The sequence below is a fragment of the Dinoponera quadriceps genome, unplaced genomic scaffold (genome assembly GCF_001313825.1).
Source record: "Dinoponera quadriceps isolate SergipeBrazil2010 unplaced genomic scaffold, ASM131382v1 scaffold2420, whole genome shotgun sequence".
NCBI lineage: Eukaryota > Metazoa > Arthropoda > Insecta > Hymenoptera > Formicidae > Dinoponera > Dinoponera quadriceps.
This window is the reverse complement of record NW_014556754.1, coordinates 287,159-305,082: the sequence shown is the minus strand read 5'-3', so window position 1 is coordinate 305,082 and position 17,924 is coordinate 287,159. Positions and strand designations below refer to the sequence as shown.

Here is a 17,924-nt window from a genome sequence, read left to right as displayed (position 1 = left end):
CTTCCGGGGGCCATCTCGGAACTTTTCGAGTCTCGAGACTGCCGAATCCCGGGCAGTCCGTTAGCGTGGAACTGCGCTCGTACTGAGGAACGAGTTTCTTAGTTTGATAAACGCGCAGTTATATCGACCGACCGAGATATAATTTCGCCTAATTAATTCGGCCGGCGCTGGTCACGTTGCGCAATCACCGCGGGCCCGACAAACCATCCGCGGATACAAACGAGCTTTAATATCTTGACTCTCTCCAAACATTAATATAAACGTAATTGCAACGTCTCTTAATGAACCGAACGCTCTGCATGCGTTAAATCACCAATCGCCTGGGAGGCGAATTCGAGCGATTTTGCCTTCGTTATAGCGAAGACGAGTGACTGCACAGAGCTCAACATATGGATACTGGTGTCAATATCCAAATACTGTGCAAATCATCCGGGGAGGGAGACAAGGAGGAGGGCTATTCGAATATATAGTGCCAAGTACTGAGTATCCCTTAATTAGCATATAATACCGAGGCACCATTGCCAGTGTGTGTAGCATCGAATACCGAGTGCTGTGATCAGTGCACATAGTATCAGCTGTCAAATAATACTCGTGAACTTGAATATCGGGCAGTTATTTAGGTAGCCGAGGTACAGAACTTACCCAGGTCGCGTTTACGGCATTACTCAGCATAAACCCCCGGGAAAAGTGGTTCTCGATCGGAGCAATGTGCTACCCTTGGAGGAGGATGACTTTGCCTTTCGGTAAGCGCTTTTTCCACATATTTCATGTATTTGGTGGATCTTCATTTCGCGCCTCACGAGCCAGATATGATCTTAGTAGTCGTTCTTGGAGCAAGTCAAAACCTCCTTCCCCTATCGTCGGCGCGGCAGGTGGGGGAAGGGTGCTCGGAGGGGAATGTAACCGGGCGTCAGGAGGATTGATGGCGTCTAGATGCAAATGCAGTCAGTCTGGCACGCAAGCAACGTATCCACCTACCGACGCCTTATGCCAGTTAACGCCTTACAGCTTAATAATCTTGTTCTCTCTCCTCTCATTCTCTCCCTTTCTCTCTCTCTTTCTTCGCTGATCGTGTCCTTTATCACACTCTCTCGCGCACCGAGCTAAATTACTTTATTAACCCCCTTTTCCCGGGATCATTCTTCCAACCCTTCCCGACCTTCGAAGGACTAAAACCGACCGATCGGTCCTAACGCGATCTAATCGATCCTTCAATTGGTCAAACAGCGTTACCATTCAGCTCATATTCATTAAAGGATCGCGTAGGCACATTTGGTAAACAGTTCAGTGCAACAATGTGTGAAGAACTGTACAGGTTCGCGACAACTACATTGTACTCAACATCTTTGCTCACACGGTAAATAATTTTCTGTTAAAAATGGTCCACTGAAATTTTTGTGTCACTTTAACATGGGAAATATGTTAAAAGGTGCACACATACAGATTAAATTAATGTAATCATCTTATTAGCGTGACACAAAAATTTCAATGGGCCGTTTTTAATATAAAATTTTTTTTTTACCGTGCAATACTTTCCGTGAATTCAACATTTTCCGTTCTTGATTTTACGTTTTTAAAGATTAACTACCGTGTTAATGTTTCCCATTAGTGAACAACCCTCAAATGTGTAGACTTTACGAAATCGTACAACGCGCGATTTCGGGAGAAACAAATATGAAATTTTATTTTATATGTCAGATATGTGTGTGTGTGTGTGCGCGACATTTGATTTTGGAGGATGAGACATGGGCGTAGAGCTGGACCGACCCGAAACGAGTACTTGGAGAACGTCGGGAAGCTCCGGTTCACCTGGAAACTGGTATCGCTTGCCACGTAGGAGGCGGCGGTCTCCAGGGTGCCAGGATGTCGTTCCTAACGCTAATGACGTCGTTGACTCTCACTTAACAAGAGACTACCCTCTAAATGGGGGTTTGCGTCCTGGAAGCGGTCCGGCGACGCTCACCAAGCCGGTGATTACGAAACTCGAATTCACTTCTGAATTGCATTCGTCGTATAAATGCCGTGTACGAAAGCCGCTTCATAACGCTCGCGTTACGCAATTCGTGATCGTGACGAAAAACTCGTCGGGGATGCTGAGAATTTCTTCAGCTAACAACCGTGAAATCAAGTATAACTGAAATATACAAGAACTGAGAAATAACGCTCGGTTAATTACGTCGGTGGAGAAAGTCGCGTTTATCCAAACGTTGAGACGACCGGCTCGGAGAATTCTGTTGGAAGAGCCGGCTATCTTCGATGTACTCGTATTGCACGGCTATAGCTGGGCCGAAAAGAGACGACTGTCGCATGTATCGGCCTTGCAACGCCATGCGATGCCCGCACTACGCACGCGAATCGCCGGGTGTTCGCGCCGCAACAAGGCCACAATGGCACATAATACGCGAAAGTGTTCGCCGGGACGGACCCGGGTGTAATTTCAATTTAATTGCACGTTATTTCGGGCGTGCATACGCATATACGCGTGTAAGGTAAGGAAAGGCGAGGCCTTATTAAACGCCTTCGGGCTGCACGCCATCCCGCACTTTGCTTCCACGCTGACGAGTTGCTCGTCTCGCCTCGCTTGGCCTGCGAGTTCCTGCGAGGTCGAGAAGGATCGAGGAAGACCGAGGAAGATCGGCTGCCGGCCTGCTTGGGAAATCATACCCGGGGATCTCGCTCTTCTCACGCTGACGCGTCTCGACTCGGCGATGACCGAGTAATTAATTTCGCTGAATTTCGTTGCCGCTCCGAATATCTGCATTTTTCGATCATCGGAATGTTGAATATATTAGTGTCAATGCGATTGCCGATTCATTACTCGTTAAGTATTGTAGATACGCTTGAGTCCTTTCTTAAAGTCATTCTTCTCTCTTTCTCTCTCTCTATATATATCTATTGCCCTCTCTATCTCTCTCTCTTTCTTGACGCGTTCGGGTGATGCAATTTACTAAATAACATTAACCCTCGCCCGAAATGTGGGTAGTAACTTGGATCTGGTATGGCGTACGAAGAATTTGACTGAAGATTCGTGTCGTGCGTGATATTCAGTTCATCGTTATCTTCAAATCGCGAAGTTCGTGGTACCGCGAGTGTCACGTGGGTGTGATTGAAATTTCGCTCGATATCCGAGGCTATTTGTCATTTTCAATCCGCGCGCTCTGTCTTTCGTATGTCAAATGAATGTTTTCGAAGCGTTGTCGAGCACAAATTCGAATCGAATTGAGTATCGGATTCTGAAATTCATCCTGTTCTGGTCAGCGCAAGGGCGCCTTTTCGTCGTGAAGAGGCGTGTGAAGTTACACCACACACGGGTCCTCGATTTTTTGTTTTTTTCGTTGTAATCGTTGTTTCGATTACATTTCCAGAGAAAAAAAAGTGTACTCCCTTCGCGCCCGATGAAGGACCAGTCCTGCGGCACATACACACGTTCCTTCCCTCCTCTCTTCTCTTCCGTGCACTTCCCTCGCTCGTTTTCCCGGCGAGTAAGACGTCTGCATAAGGGAGAATTGCCACGAATGGTCGCGTGCGTCGTTAGAGCCCAGTAACGTATCATCATGCGATTACACCACGCTAAAAACGTGCCGCGTCGATGCGTATTAAACGCATACAGCTGCGAACGATCGCAGCACACCGACGTACAATTGTCCATAAAAACGTCTCGTTCGCGGGTAATTGATTGCGGCTCCGACAGTGTGGAATTTCCGCGCCAGGCCGATGTCGATCACGCCGATGACGGTGCCTCTTTGTCTTTGCTGGTCACCGGCACGAGGAAAGAATTTGTCCGACCTAAAGCAAAAGCGCAAAAATCGATCAATGACCGAATGACAGCATTCATTCGCCACGTGAAAGAAAAGACTTTTTCAAAATACTGAACTCAAGGAATTTGGAGATTTAGAAATTTAACGAGAAAGGATTTAACGATCTAATAACAAGTGTCTTTTTAAAGCTTCAGTCAACAATGTCAATGTGACATCTGAGTATTTATAGTATCACTACGCAGGTAGCTGATTATTGAATAAATTATCCGAATATTTGTACCAGGATTAGGACATTTTGGGGGAAAGAATGCCCAAGAGAAATCATCGAGTCGCTGTGGTAAATCTTCTTAAAGGGAGATCCATAGTGCGGGTTTCAATTTAAGTCATCAGCTTAATTACACGTGGTATAAATCGCTGGCGTGGTAACTCGTTAAACGCCTTATTAGCTTCTCGGTCGGGTATTAAAGATGCATTTTAAAAAGTATCAAGATCGCGACACTGAAAGTAAAAGAACGGATAGACCGCGACGCAATCAGAGTGGAACGCCCGAGAAAACGGTCGCTAATTAGATCATTATCATTTGATTCAGCAGACAAGAAAAGCAGACAAGAATCATGTTTGAGGAAATGTATGTCGTTTGTGAAATGACGGTCAAAGACCGAGGCTGTCGTTAGAGCATTTGTTGCGATTAATAATAAAAGACTATCAACGCCGGGACGCACACGTGTATCAAGAGTGCGTTAGAATAAACGAATATTTCATGCAGGATTACCATTTTATTTCTCGCGCTAGTGAAAAAAAATGTATCGCAATGTTTTTTTATCACCTCGCTCTCTAATCACATCGATAAATCTTTTTGCAAAAACAGAAAGTTTCGTGGACGGACAAAGTGAGATCTTTTCATTACTATTAATAATATTATTAATATTAAAGCAGCTCAACCGGCAAAGGATATTAAAAATTTGCATTTCCATGGAAACGTCAAAACACGAGAAGAGAGAATTTTCGGCATTTAAATGAATTAATAAGAATAATACAATTATCACCTTTCAAGGCTGTTCGGAATTACCGGGAAGGTTGAGGAAAAGAGATTGGAAGTCGGAAAAATGATCCACACACAAAAGGCTGAGGATTTGCCATTACGGGTTTTCCGGAATGGCAACATATTATCCATTTAATATAAACGTAAGTTGAACCTTTCGTGATTATTCAATCGTGACCTTCGCGTTATTTGGTTTTTCACCGTCGCACAAAGCGAATGTTGCGAATCGACCTCGGCGAGATCTGTGAGTAACCAACGCGGTTTCTTTTGCTCGTAGTATTCACACGATTCGGTTGAGATATGTTTACGTGGTTACGCACACACACTCTCGAAGCGGAGCGCAGTCTCGGCCAGGTAGGCGCGGGGGGGTTATTATCAGGCGCACCTATCAAACTTGATAGATGATAGCGAGCGGCGGGCTAAATAATTTATGAGGGAACGAGTTAAACAATTTTCACGTCCGGTTTGATCGCGGATCCGTCGTCTTAATCTATTTTCGTTGCATTCGCCTCGCAGCGGATTCGCGTTTCCTTCTAACGAGGGAAGCGGCTGTCTCCTGGCGTAACGCACTCGCTGCATAATGAACCTGACATGATTATAATGAGTCGGCTAATTTCGTGATACGGCCGCGACACGACGCTTCAACTCCGCAACCTGGCACCTCCCTGCGCGATCGGGTTTCGTTTCTTCTTCTCTTCTTTTACAAACGTTTTAACGGGCGACGCTATAAAATAACTCTGTCTAACTAGAAATGCTATTTTACGGTTTCATCAGAAGTAACAAAAATCTGCCTTCAGATGGTCGTGGCGAATAAATCATGAAATGGGATACAAGTTAACAAATTGATCGATAAGCTTATAAATAAATTCATTAATGCAGCGCAAGTGAGCGTATCAGTGTAAATAGCTGAGTTTGAGTGTAATCAGCGACATCAAACTCTGCAGACGGAAAATGTTCCTAACAGTCCGCTTTATTATTCAGTATAATTCACTTTAATCTCGCGATATATCAATGTTCAGTGCATTAGTACTTTAATTGCAAAATTCGCCCGCGACACTTTCATCGCGTATGCTCAGAATTATTAATTACCGCTTATTCGATTATGAAATTTGGCGTAAGCGAGCGCCGGCCGGCATTGATACGATAAAGGTATTATCGCTCGCGACAATCCTTCAACCTGCCATTACGGCAAGAGAGCCGCTTATTACGGATTATAGATTATCAATAATGAGCGAGACGCGCAGCGAACGAGAGAGACGGCCCGCGGATAAATAGCATCTAATTACGCTGATTAATAACCAACCCCGCGATTTTTCACCGCCCTTGGCCATTTCAACGACGATCTTGCGCCGATCCGCAAACAGTGTCTACCTGCCATCGGTAAATCTTAATTGGCTAGCGCTTTGCAAGCCGATCGAAATAATCCACGGTGCTAAATCGCGATTGACCTTTCCCTTCCTTGATCTTCGGCGTCTCCTTTCACGATATTTTCAACTCGACAGAGTGTGACACGTGACGCGTGTTTTTCGCCCAGCGAGAACATGATTTTCAGAGAGAAGCAATCTACCGGTAATTCATAATGAATCGTTTTATCGATGCAATTTTTACAAACTCATAACCTCGTCGACTCATCGGGCCGTTAAATTTCCGCCTTTAATTTGTAATTTCAAACATTCATCTTAATTTTGTATTTACATCCTGATCGCACACTCACAGCATTAAATATGACGTGTAACACGGTGTTATTTCATATTTAACTCAATAATTGACTTTTACATTCTTGCAAGCTCACAAATCCAATCCAAGGAGGACGATCTATCTCAAATTCTTGCGTTTTAGGGAGCATCATCTCCAGGATAAATAATTCTGACAATGAAATGGAATTAAAATAGAAAGATTGAAGATTAAAAATACATGATAAAATATAGAATATTCATGAGAAAAATTATCGACAGATCATTGAGTGTAAATGTTTTATCAGTATGACTCAACGTTTTGTGCTAAAAGAGTCACCGGCTTGAGTTTTGCGTGAAGGCCGGTCACATCTTAATTTTTAATAATGTGACGTTGATTTTTATGTATATTTATATATACATTCTGAAATAATACAAAGAAATGTATATCATTGATGTAAGCGTAATCAATATCGGAATATGTTGTAGTCCGGGAATCTCTGAACGAAGCGAAGTCGCGGTCGAAGACTTCCATCTGAGCTTGTCTCGCGCGATCGAGATAACCCGGGGGTTCCAGTATTACCCGGTCAATCATAATTCCCGATCTTTTATTCAATTCCAGCCATTAGCATGCATATGCGCGCACGGCGAAGCGATCGCGGATCCACCGATCCCCGTCGGAGATATCGTCGGGGATAGCGGATTGTCCTCGTAAAATCACTGAAATTCCATGTTTATTCAATATATCGGGAGGCCCCGCCGGCTCGTTGCGCGCCTTATCTCGCGCGTTCGCTCGCTCAGATAAGATGGGCAGCGATTTTCGGTACGAGGTTTTCGCCACGAATCACGCGCGGTTATTGCTCTTCGGACGTCGGCTCGAGCCGACGCCATTTTAATCAATACCGAGGGGATCTTGCGCAATATTGGCGGCACCGTTCAAAATTCTTCCCTCTACCGCGTGCCGGATAATGCAACGCAAAATATCACAGGGCAGTTTAAACGCTCGGATGAAAAACTTCACGCCTCCCCTCATTGATCTTGTCGCGTCGCTTTGAATTTCCGCACGGCTCGAAATTCGCATGGTTTTGTCAGTCGTTGTTGCAAGCACGAATAATCTATTTTGATGTCAACACAATTTCTCCTCCCTATTAGATTACGTGTTTAAAGCCACTTTATAAAGGTTCAATTCACTCGAGGCTCGATGAAATGTTTACCTTGCGCCACGGTTACAAATGGCGCAAAATTAAGATAAATTCGCGATCGTCCGCCATCGACGCCGGCCTCCATTTTCGTGCCGCACGAACATAATAATTCCCGTCGAAAGTATACAGTACTTAATTCGATATCGATATCGATCACGCGCGAGATAGGCCGCCGTAAATTATAACGTTTCGTCGCCCCGGATGCAACAATTCTCCGACCGATCGGCAAACGTAAAAAAAAAAGAGGAGATTGTCGGTCACACGATAGTAACTTTTTTCAATAATTAATGGCAATAAATAATGATTAAGTTATTTTGAGAAATGTACGGAATAAGCGCTGAGAATCGGCATCCTTAGAATGTTAAAGGAGTCAGAAGTACCGAGAGAGTTACAAATTGAACCTCGTGAAGGAATTAAAATAATTGAGAGATCAAAATCTAGAGTAAAATCTACTCGGTAAATAGTTGTGTGTGAAATTTAATACATTTCACATGTCCTGAATGGTCCACACAAATTTTTGCATTAACTTAACGCAAATGTTGAAAATTAATACAAAATTAATATATATATATATATAATACCTAATAATATATATAATGTATAATATGTTAATCGACATTTTAAAAAAAAGTATAAAACATATTATTTTAACGCTTATATGTATTAAATATCGAATCAATACATAAAATAAACGCATATTAAGATGACGTAAACACAATATATTGAATTAACACATGGATATGTTAAAAATTTGACACAAAAATTTTAACAATTTTAGCACAAGCACAAAATGTTTTTTTACTATGTACACGATTAATTTTGGGGAATCTAATTGTTTGAGTCGGTCCCGGGGCAAAATTAATTTTCCTAGAATGGCTGTGGAATTTCAAGTTAGGGCAGGTTGGATCCAACTCGAGTTGGAAATTATGTTGTCAGATTATGTCTAACAATGATTATTGCTGCCATAATCTCTCCGTTAGTCGCGTCACGCTCGGCTTGACACTACAACGAATAAAAGGAGCGATCGACTTGTAAAGCGCGAGCGAGCGCGCGCGCGAACTCATCGATTTACATCGGCAAAGTGGCGAGCATGAAAGCGAACGCCAGTGCAGCTGCTCGATCGGAGGAAAAGATTGAAGAGGAATGCACACTTTACTACATGGTTAACTTCATTATCGGACCGCGCGCGTCGGCCGTTACAACAACGGGCCCGCGTTATTGCTGCGCGGTTAACGTAACTATTGTATTTGTTTTCGTTGCGAGACATGCACTTATGTGCGAACCCGCCGCGCAGCAACAATAGCGAGCGCCAATTAAGTAATTGCGGGTGTTCGTCGCTATGTCGCCGTTACCATTTACTCGAATACTTGACTCTTCCGTTATTGGGTGTGCTGGAACTCAAGATCCTCGATCCTGGAAACACCGAACCTATGATCTCTGAAGCTCTCGAGTCGATGTCTTGATCTTCACGTTAGCGAAGTCTTACGGTATTAAATTTCTCAATCTTCGCTGTCTGGTTTTCAGTATTTTTTTTTTAGAATTTTGATTCTTGAAAGAGAAGTTTAAAAATTCAATTGCCGAAACTCCGTGAGCTCTGAAAAATTTTGTGCTTCACTAATTTCGAATCTACGACATGTTTGCTGTTTCTTAAGATCTGAGCTTTTACTTTTGTCCTCATTTTATCTAAATTATTCTCGTTTTCAAAGTACTTCCTTTATTTTGAGATTCCCTTCTAATTATTTCACAGCGTTATTTTTCCTTCTATATTTATATTTAACAAAAGAACTTCATGTCGTCGTGAAGTCTTCATGTAGGCACCGAAGCGAACTTCGGGATTTTAGGTATTTAATTTCATGCAACAAATTTTGCGTTCAGTGCCGATCTCTGTTTCTTTTTTCTGACGTATGTCTTCTTTTACTTCAGGTTGCGACGGAGAATCGGACGAGGGTGGCAACAAGAGGCGAAGGAGCAGAACCAACTTCAACAGTTGGCAGTTGGAAGAATTGGAGCGGGCCTTCCTGTCGAGTCATTATCCCGACGTCTTTATGCGAGAAGCTCTGGCTGTGAGACTCGAATTAAAAGAGAGCCGCGTGGCGGTGAGTTACTTCTTCTATTGTCATTTACTTCCACGATATAATACACTCACGCTAAACGTGCCCGAAACCGTATACATTCACTGTGTGAATAGCAGATAACAGAAGTCAAAATAAGAAGGATGACGTGAATAGCCTTTGAGCCTACGAAGTCGTGTAGTCGCGAACGAGTAGGAATACAGGACGTAAATTAAAAATCAAACCTCATTTCTCCGGTCATTCATTATACTTCAACACATTCGAAGTCGTGGTGATTATTTGAATTACCGAGGTATTTAATATACTAAAAAGGAACAATGAGAGACAAATATTATCTATCCAATAGCTGCTAAACGGAACACCGAGTTCTCTTTCTATTATTTTGTTCATTGCGTAAAAACTTCAAAAATTCCTAAAGAATTTACAATGTCTGGAACAAGAATATAATTTTGAAGGCACCTCTCGTGGGCGTTGTGCGATTTTTTCCGAATAGTAGCAACATTATGTTGCAATAAAGAGGACGAGAAGTGAAACATTATGCCGAACCGTTTGCGGGATGTAACGAGAGTGCGATGCGAAAGAAGATAAGAGCGAAGGGGGTAGATGAGACACAAAATGGGGGAGGCGAACCGATACAGAAGAAGGGAACGGATGCGCTGTTTGCGGGGTCTAACGCGCGTGTCTAAGCAGATAAATATAAATATCCGCTTGAAGGACCTAAGGGTGGCCGTATGTCCGACCGGCCGTGAAATTGAGGGTCTGCCCTTCGCGGTCCTGTCGAAGGATTCAGTTGGATTGCGTTCCTAGAACGCGGGCGTGAGCTGTCGCAACACCGGAAGAGGGCTGGCCACGTGGAACAGATTTAATGTCGGTTTCATAGAGCCTTAATGATAGACGTCCAACGTTCGCATGTAATAGGTCCTTCCGAAGGATTTGCTCGAAGCTCTAATTTATGGAGCTCTGTTTTACGAAATTCCGCTCTATTGAATATTCCATATTGTATTGTGACTTCGTTTCTATATAAAAAAATTCGTTACTCCGACTCATTGGATGCGTTCAGCAGAGAAAGGAGCTCAATGAGCGTTTAGTAATTATTGTCTGTGATTGGAGTGTTCTTTTAGATTCTCGATAGATCCAAGAGAATGTACCAATCAGGAGCAATAATCATTAAGCGCTCGCTGAGCTACTTTCTCTGCCGGACGCAAGCAATATCTCCCAATTATTGTGATTATTTTGGATAATTTTCACACGATTGAAAAATCAATCGCGTAATCTTCATGATAAATGATGTGTGGTGAAAGGACTAGAATCGAGATATCAACGAACATTTTCTTCGGGAAATCAAATCTTAAGAGAGTCCTCATCAAGCTGTAAAAATTGTTATTATTAAATTATTAAATCTCAAGAAATAAACGCAGAATAATTATTAAAGGGATATTGAATTGATTATTCGCAAAAGCGTCATCGGGGAACAATAGCGCGCCATCGGTGTTATTTAAACGGACGGTCGCCGAGCGGATAAATCTGTGTCGATTTTGCACCCTCGAGCGGATCTCGAAGGTAACGGAGCAGATGGACTAACTACCCCCACGAGACGAAGCGAAGGGGCAAAGGTCCGAGGCCGGAACCAACCCCCGATGTCTGTCGGCTTCGAAAACTCAATCCCGAGTCACTTTAAATTCGTGCCTATCGTCTTGGCGATCTTTGATGCTCGCCGTCGCGGAATAAATCCGCATAATATGCCGTGGAGTCGGGCCAAATTCAAAGTGCGCGGTTTAGGGATCAGGATTGGTATCTCGAAAATGCATGTCGCCGGACACAAAAGCGACAAACAAGTTTGCACATTACACCACCTCTGTTTCCCTCCAACTCGTCATGCAGTGTCGCTACATTTCCGTAAATAACACTCTAAGTAAGAAATATTCCACAAGCTCGGGCGTAGGATCGATTAACAACTTTAACGAATGTAATCGCTCTCAATGTAAAATATCGATCGTTGACTATTGTATGAAATATAAATGAAGAGAGAGGGGAGAGGCATAACGGAACCTTTGCCTCGAATATTTCGTTCGAGTGACATCCGCCTCTTCGGAAAGCCCGAGCCGAACGCTAAAGGGTAGGGATTAATTATATTCGCGAGAGTGTCTTACATTCGGCCGCGAGGCCGATAACATCGATCGATCGCCGGTTTATCTTGCTGCCGCGATATTTCAAAAAGGACGCCCGCAGGAACACCATACGCTCACGAGGGTTATCGCACGTGGTGATCGATGTTATCTAATCTGAGAGCTATTCCCTGTCGCGGGGATGTCCCTTCGAAAAGACGCACCGGCTGTGTGACATCGTGTCACATTGTGTCACCACTCGGCTGGGTTATCGTCTCCGCCATCTCGCTGCTTGTCTCTCCGCTCTGCTCGGCAGAATCCGATCTCTCGTCCGGAATCCGAAGGGACCGGGGACTCACGAATCCCGATATCAAAATTTCCAGACATGCCGGGGTGCAATTACGCGCTCATTTCGCTCCTTGACGTCGCGCGTGTGCTCTTATTATCATGCGAGGCATTTCAGCGAGTCATAGTCGGTTATAAATAAGACCGGGAACGACGCATTTTGATTTATCGCGATTGAGAAAAGCTCTCACTCTCGCGACATCGCCATTATCGGGGCGCGATTTGCATTCGACATTCTCAAGATATCTATTGATCGATAAAACGGCGGACTTGTAAAATGTCGGGCCGATCGCATCCATTAAGTGTGACGCAAGTATTCCGCGGCCGCACCGCGATCTATTGTTCAGATTCGCCTCGTGGCGAGACTCAAACTGCAAAATTCGTGTTATTCTTAGAATAGAATAACAGGGAACAAAATGCATCACTCAATTATAATTATATTAATGATCTGTAATTGAGAGCACGTGAGAGCGACTCCTCTCACTCTCTCTCTCTCTCTCTCTCTCACACACTCTGCGCGAGATACGGCCGACGAAATATCAGCGATCACACTGCTGCACAGGAAAATAACGAGGCAAAAAATTAATTGCGGCATGAAACGGTTCGATCAAACAAGCGAGCGTTCTCCTCTTATCGGCGCAGCAGAAGACATCGTTTATTAATTGGCGGAAATGTAATTACATTAGAGTGCATTATCTCCCCCGCCGACAACATTCGTATGGCGATTACGGTTATCGGCCCGACGTCACCTCACCGAGTTTTTGCCGCTATAAAGATAGACTTTATGCATGTTAATCTAGTTCGGTACGCTTACAATGTCGGTCCTGCACCTTCTCTCGACGCGCTTGTACGGCTGTCGGCACCAGAGGAAAAACAGTTATTTAGTTCATCGGGGGACACGACCGGCTCTCACGCGTAATCAGACGAAACGGCGCGTCGTTGGCCGCTATCGGCCGCCGATAATTCTTGACGAATAGTCGCGTTAATGTTCGACTCACGTTTCCCATGCATCCCGTCGATGTGTCACAGCTGCGCCGGCTTCTGAACCGCGGGATGCCCCGGTGAGCCTTGGGGATAAGGTTTCGGATATGGAGGATCTCTCTCTCTCTCTCTCTCTCTGCGAGCGAGGGTGCAAAAAGTAAGGGAATTAAATAACGCGAGTGCGCGACGGATTCTAATCGGGCCGTCGAAGTAATCGAATTAATTATGATCCCGTGAAGTTTAATCGCGAGTAACGGGGACTCACGAGTAACGGTAGGATGGTTAGCACTTTGAACTCATTCCGGGGGCTCCGTAAAGTGCCCCGAAGTCGAAGAAAGTCGTAAAGCTACGCGACGCAAGAAAGGTGTTTCAGGGAGCCGAGGGGATCTATTGATCTTCGGCTCGCGTGAGCTCAGCGCCGCTCGACGGTCGAGCCGTACAACTAATGTCTTCATCTCTCCCTCTAGCCACCTCTTCCAGCTCCCTCCCTTTCATTCCCCTGCCGGCACCACTTCCTCAAGCGCCCCTGTTACCCCTTGGTCGCGCCGTGGCCCACGCTAGCCCTAAATCGTGGTTCATGCCACGAGCGTTCACGCGAGCAAAGGGTTGCCGTCCTCGATGAATCAGGACACCCGCGAGGGTCGTTGGTCCTTCGTCCCGAGACAGGAATCTTCCTGTAATTTCGGAACTTAATGCATCCGCCCTTCGTGTCGCTTCCGATAGCACCGCGCGCGAAAGCGCCGTAGTGTGATTTAAGCCGCTCGCAATTTTGCGCCGCCCGGGGGAGGGATTTTTCAAATTCACGCGACGAGATGGTGGCTTGACACGACTCAGGTAATTTCTCCTGACAACACCGACTGATCGCTGACTTAATCTTTCCTCTTTTCTTTTTGGGTTTCCTAAAGCGAAGGATGAGCTGTGAATTGTGCGGTAAAAATCGATGCCGATGAGAAATATCGTACACTCGGACTCCGGTTTTGCTAATAAACGAGCTATCAGCCGATCTGATTTCCAGCGCGGGGCAATTCAATCGATTGGCATTATATGATATTGATTTGAGTCTCGTTCCTGTTATTCAATTCCTGCTTTAATGTTTGGCTGTGCCGTTGTTTCAGGTGTGGTTCCAAAACCGAAGGGCAAAGTGGCGAAAGAAGGAGCACACGAAGAAGGGTCCCGGGAGGCCGGCGCATAATGCCCACCCTCAAAGTTGCAGTGGCGAACCTATCCCACCTGAAGAACTGAGACGGAAAGAGCGCGAGAGGCGACAGAAGAAGTTGCTCAAAGCTCTCGAGAGACAGCAACGGAAGCTCGCCGCTAAAGTAAGTCGCGCTTATACACGCTGATATTTATATCTGCCGAGATATCTATAGACATCTATTGATCATCATATTTCGTATCTACAGTTAAATATTATCTGCAGATATCTGCAAATATCTCCGTTAGACGTTTCCATATTGAAGAAATATTTGTTTACGCAAACCCGCATGGAAGATTTCCTGGGACAGAATTAGGATCCAGTTCGAATTTCCAAAATAATGATGGATCCTGGTTGGGAAATCTACACAGGTTCTGGTTAGAACTGTTTCAAAACGTACGATTCTAGTGAGAAACATAAACAGATTCAATTTGGCCAGCCCCAACGTGTTCCCGAAGATCTTTTCTGCTTTCCAGCCAACTATGATCGAATAAAACATACGAGACTCTTTAAGTATTAACATTTCGCCAATATACGTACGCGCTACTCGTAGCGAGCATATCCTGTGGCGAATCGAGAGACGAGATTTTTCATCCTGACTGAAAATTTTCGGCGAGATTATATTAGGCCGAGTTGAATTAGAACGCTGGTTAGCTTGACCGAATGCTAGCAACGTTGATCAGTGATCGGCGGTCGTTAGATATTTCCCCCCTTGTATCCTTTCGTTTCCCTCTAATTTCAGGGCATAACCGTGGACTTGTCGACACTGCGTGCCGAGTGGGAGTCTCGCAGCGAAGCGGCGTCGGGGCGAGGCGGTTCCGCGAGCGGTCCCCTGAGCAACTCCTTCGGTCAATTAGGCCTAAGCAACGAGAGCAACAACATTTCTGCTTCCGGCAACGACGCTAACGAGGAGATCGACGTGGTGGGCGGACTGGACTCCTGCAGCGAAAGCGGAAGCGAACGGGTAGATTCCGCGGCCGACGGCTCGGTAGACGGTGAATGCTACCCGACGGTAAACAGTAGTAACGCCAGCGAGACCGGCGAGAGCCGAAAGATCCCGACGCAAAACCCGACGATGGAGCACCTGAACCACCAGTCCGGTATTCACCATTGGGGTTTGAGCTTACTGGAGCGGCGACGCGAGCTGGTGGCCGTCGGCACGGGTCGTCAGCAGGCCGGCAACGGGGGCAGAAATCTGATCAGGCAGGCCACCAGCGAAGAGGAAGTCCAAAGCGGTAGCATCGACCTCTCGGTGAAGGGCAGGGAGGAGAGAAAGAGGCTGAACCCGTTCTCCATCGATAGTCTGCTGGGGAATAACCGAAGTAGCGGAGCGTCGGAACGCAGGCCGGCGACGCCTACGACGCCGACGTCGCCGATGTCGTCGGTCTGCACGTCGCCGTCTACGACGTAGTGAACAGGCGAAAGGGGAGACGCCGGAGTGAGCCAGTTCGAAGGGACGCGGTTGGCGATGGTGAAGTGCGATTAGTCGGGGTTCTCCTCTTCGGGATGCCAGTGAACGGTGAAGTGATACGTCGTCAGATGAACTAAGACTGAAAGGTGGAGGGCGGTTCTTTCGTTGGTTCTCCCGGTCGGGAAACGAGTGCACGGAAGAACCGACACCGCTCCTGATTCTCATCTGAAAACCGGGACTCCAGCCGAAGACAACGGATGTCGCGGATATCCTCGCGTACTTGTAGACACCCTCGTGTCCTTCGAGACGCGGATGCGACTAGATCTCTGATATCCCGGCGTCTTTGGACGACTTGAGAGAACCAAAGGATGGGAGAAACACGTAGGTAGGTTGAATTTTAGAGAGATCCGAGAGAATCCGCAAGTCGGAGCTGAAATAAATCGCAACTACCGTAACTCGAGTCCAATCGAATTCGGGAATCCAGAAGTCACACGTCATCAGCTTGGACCGAGAAGGCATATATCAGTTCGACATATCGAATGCATGCGTGGCCGTCGTAGATCGAATGAGTTTGATTTCATCCATTGTGTCTCCTTTCAAAGAAGAAAATGGAAAAATGTGCAATAAACGCGGGCGCACTCGTCGGCTAGGCGAGTCGTTCATTTTCGAGGTAAGAGCGAGAGAGTGAGAGAGAGAGAGAGAGAGAGGGAAAGAAAAAAATGCAAGAGAACGAGTGCATACGTATGTATTTAATGTAAATAGCGGGCAGGAGGTTTCGTTTTATTTAATTTGAGTAGTTGATACCCCCCTCCAGTGTTCGTCGATCGCGGATATTATTTAAAGCAATAGGGCAGGGGTTCTCAACACTTGACACTCGCGCGAATCCGAGGGAATTACTCGAAAATTGTATGCCAGCGCGATTGAAATTCCTACAGGGGAGATAGACTGGCCGAATTGGATGACGTTATCCAAGCGAACTGTTTCTTTTCTTTGCGGTAGTGAGAGAACAGTGTCGAGACGCGAAGGTGTGAATGTGAGAAAGCTTTGAGGACCTCTGCGAGTAGGATTTTGCCTGGTTGTATATACACTTAAAAATCCTACGCGAGCGTGAGTACAGTGCGGTACAAAGATTTGCTCTCCCCACCCCCGCAAGCAAGATAGATCTATGAGCTCGGTTTATGGTTAGGGGTGATTAAGAGTTGCCATACGATGATCCGGGATATGCGAAAAACAGTACCTATCATATATCCATTAAAAATATATTAATTTATTCTCCAAACTACGCCGGTGTTCAGTCATTGGATCCTCTCGCTTAAGCCGTCTTGTCCCCCTTCCTTTCTGTCGAATTTAAGAGAGAGAGAGAGAGAGAGAGCAGCTTGACACGCAATAAGCCCTGCACTGAAACAACGTATGTAGTAAGTATACTTCAATTACTTTAGTACTTAATGTAGAATCAAATCACTCGAAACGAGGAAGAGTTCTTCAGATATGATTTACTCATACAACGCGTATCTTCACATCAAATGAGCACTGACGTGTCTCGCTCGCATAGTCGACTTCAGATGGATCGAGCTGTATCAGATTCTTGTTCTCCAAATAGCACAGTGAATTCTTCAGGTATTGCTGAAGTTTCCTCCTTTCCCGAAATTTCCCGAGTTTTCTAATTCTTTAGGAATTCACGGGAGAACATTATAAGAATGATCCAATCGGGAAGTTACGCGCATCACGATTGGAATTCCTGAGGAAACTCCCTGGGAACATTCATACAGAATTAATATTCCTATCAACGGATATATACTTTATGAATTAAAGAGGAACAGTGTTTGTGAATGGAAAGAGGAATACAAAGTACTTAATAAACACCGATTCTCTGAAAGTAATGTTACTATATTATAATTTTCTGTTCCTTTCCTGTTAATTTTAAATTCATCGAAAGATAACTCGGGGGAAACGATTTCCGAATTCTGACGCCGGCGTATTGTGCAAAAGTGATGTGTGTCACGGCACCGGCATCTTCGCCGCTTGATTTGCGAGGAGAAAAGGCGCGATTTGCGTTTTCAATCACACAGACGCGATTTATGCAAATCCACGCGGATGCGATTTATGCTCACCGCGAGTCGGGACGCTCTCGCTGAAAGCC

General features: G+C 45.3%; 1 protein-coding gene across 1 annotated transcript in view; it reads left to right on the top strand.

Annotated features, from left to right (window-relative positions):
• Nucleotides 1-17,015, top strand: part of LOC106748134 (homeobox protein unc-4-like) — a 32,262-nt gene extending 15,247 nt beyond the window's left edge. The window contains exons 2-4 of the mRNA XM_014626381.1: nucleotides 9,599-9,771; nucleotides 14,294-14,497; nucleotides 15,116-17,015. Of these exons, the coding sequence (XP_014481867.1) occupies nucleotides 9,599-9,771; nucleotides 14,294-14,497; nucleotides 15,116-15,784 (1,046 nt within the window). The 3' untranslated portion in view covers nucleotides 15,785-17,015. The remainder of the gene's footprint in view (nucleotides 1-9,598; nucleotides 9,772-14,293; nucleotides 14,498-15,115) is intronic.
• Nucleotides 17,016-17,924: the final 909 nt, after the last annotated feature.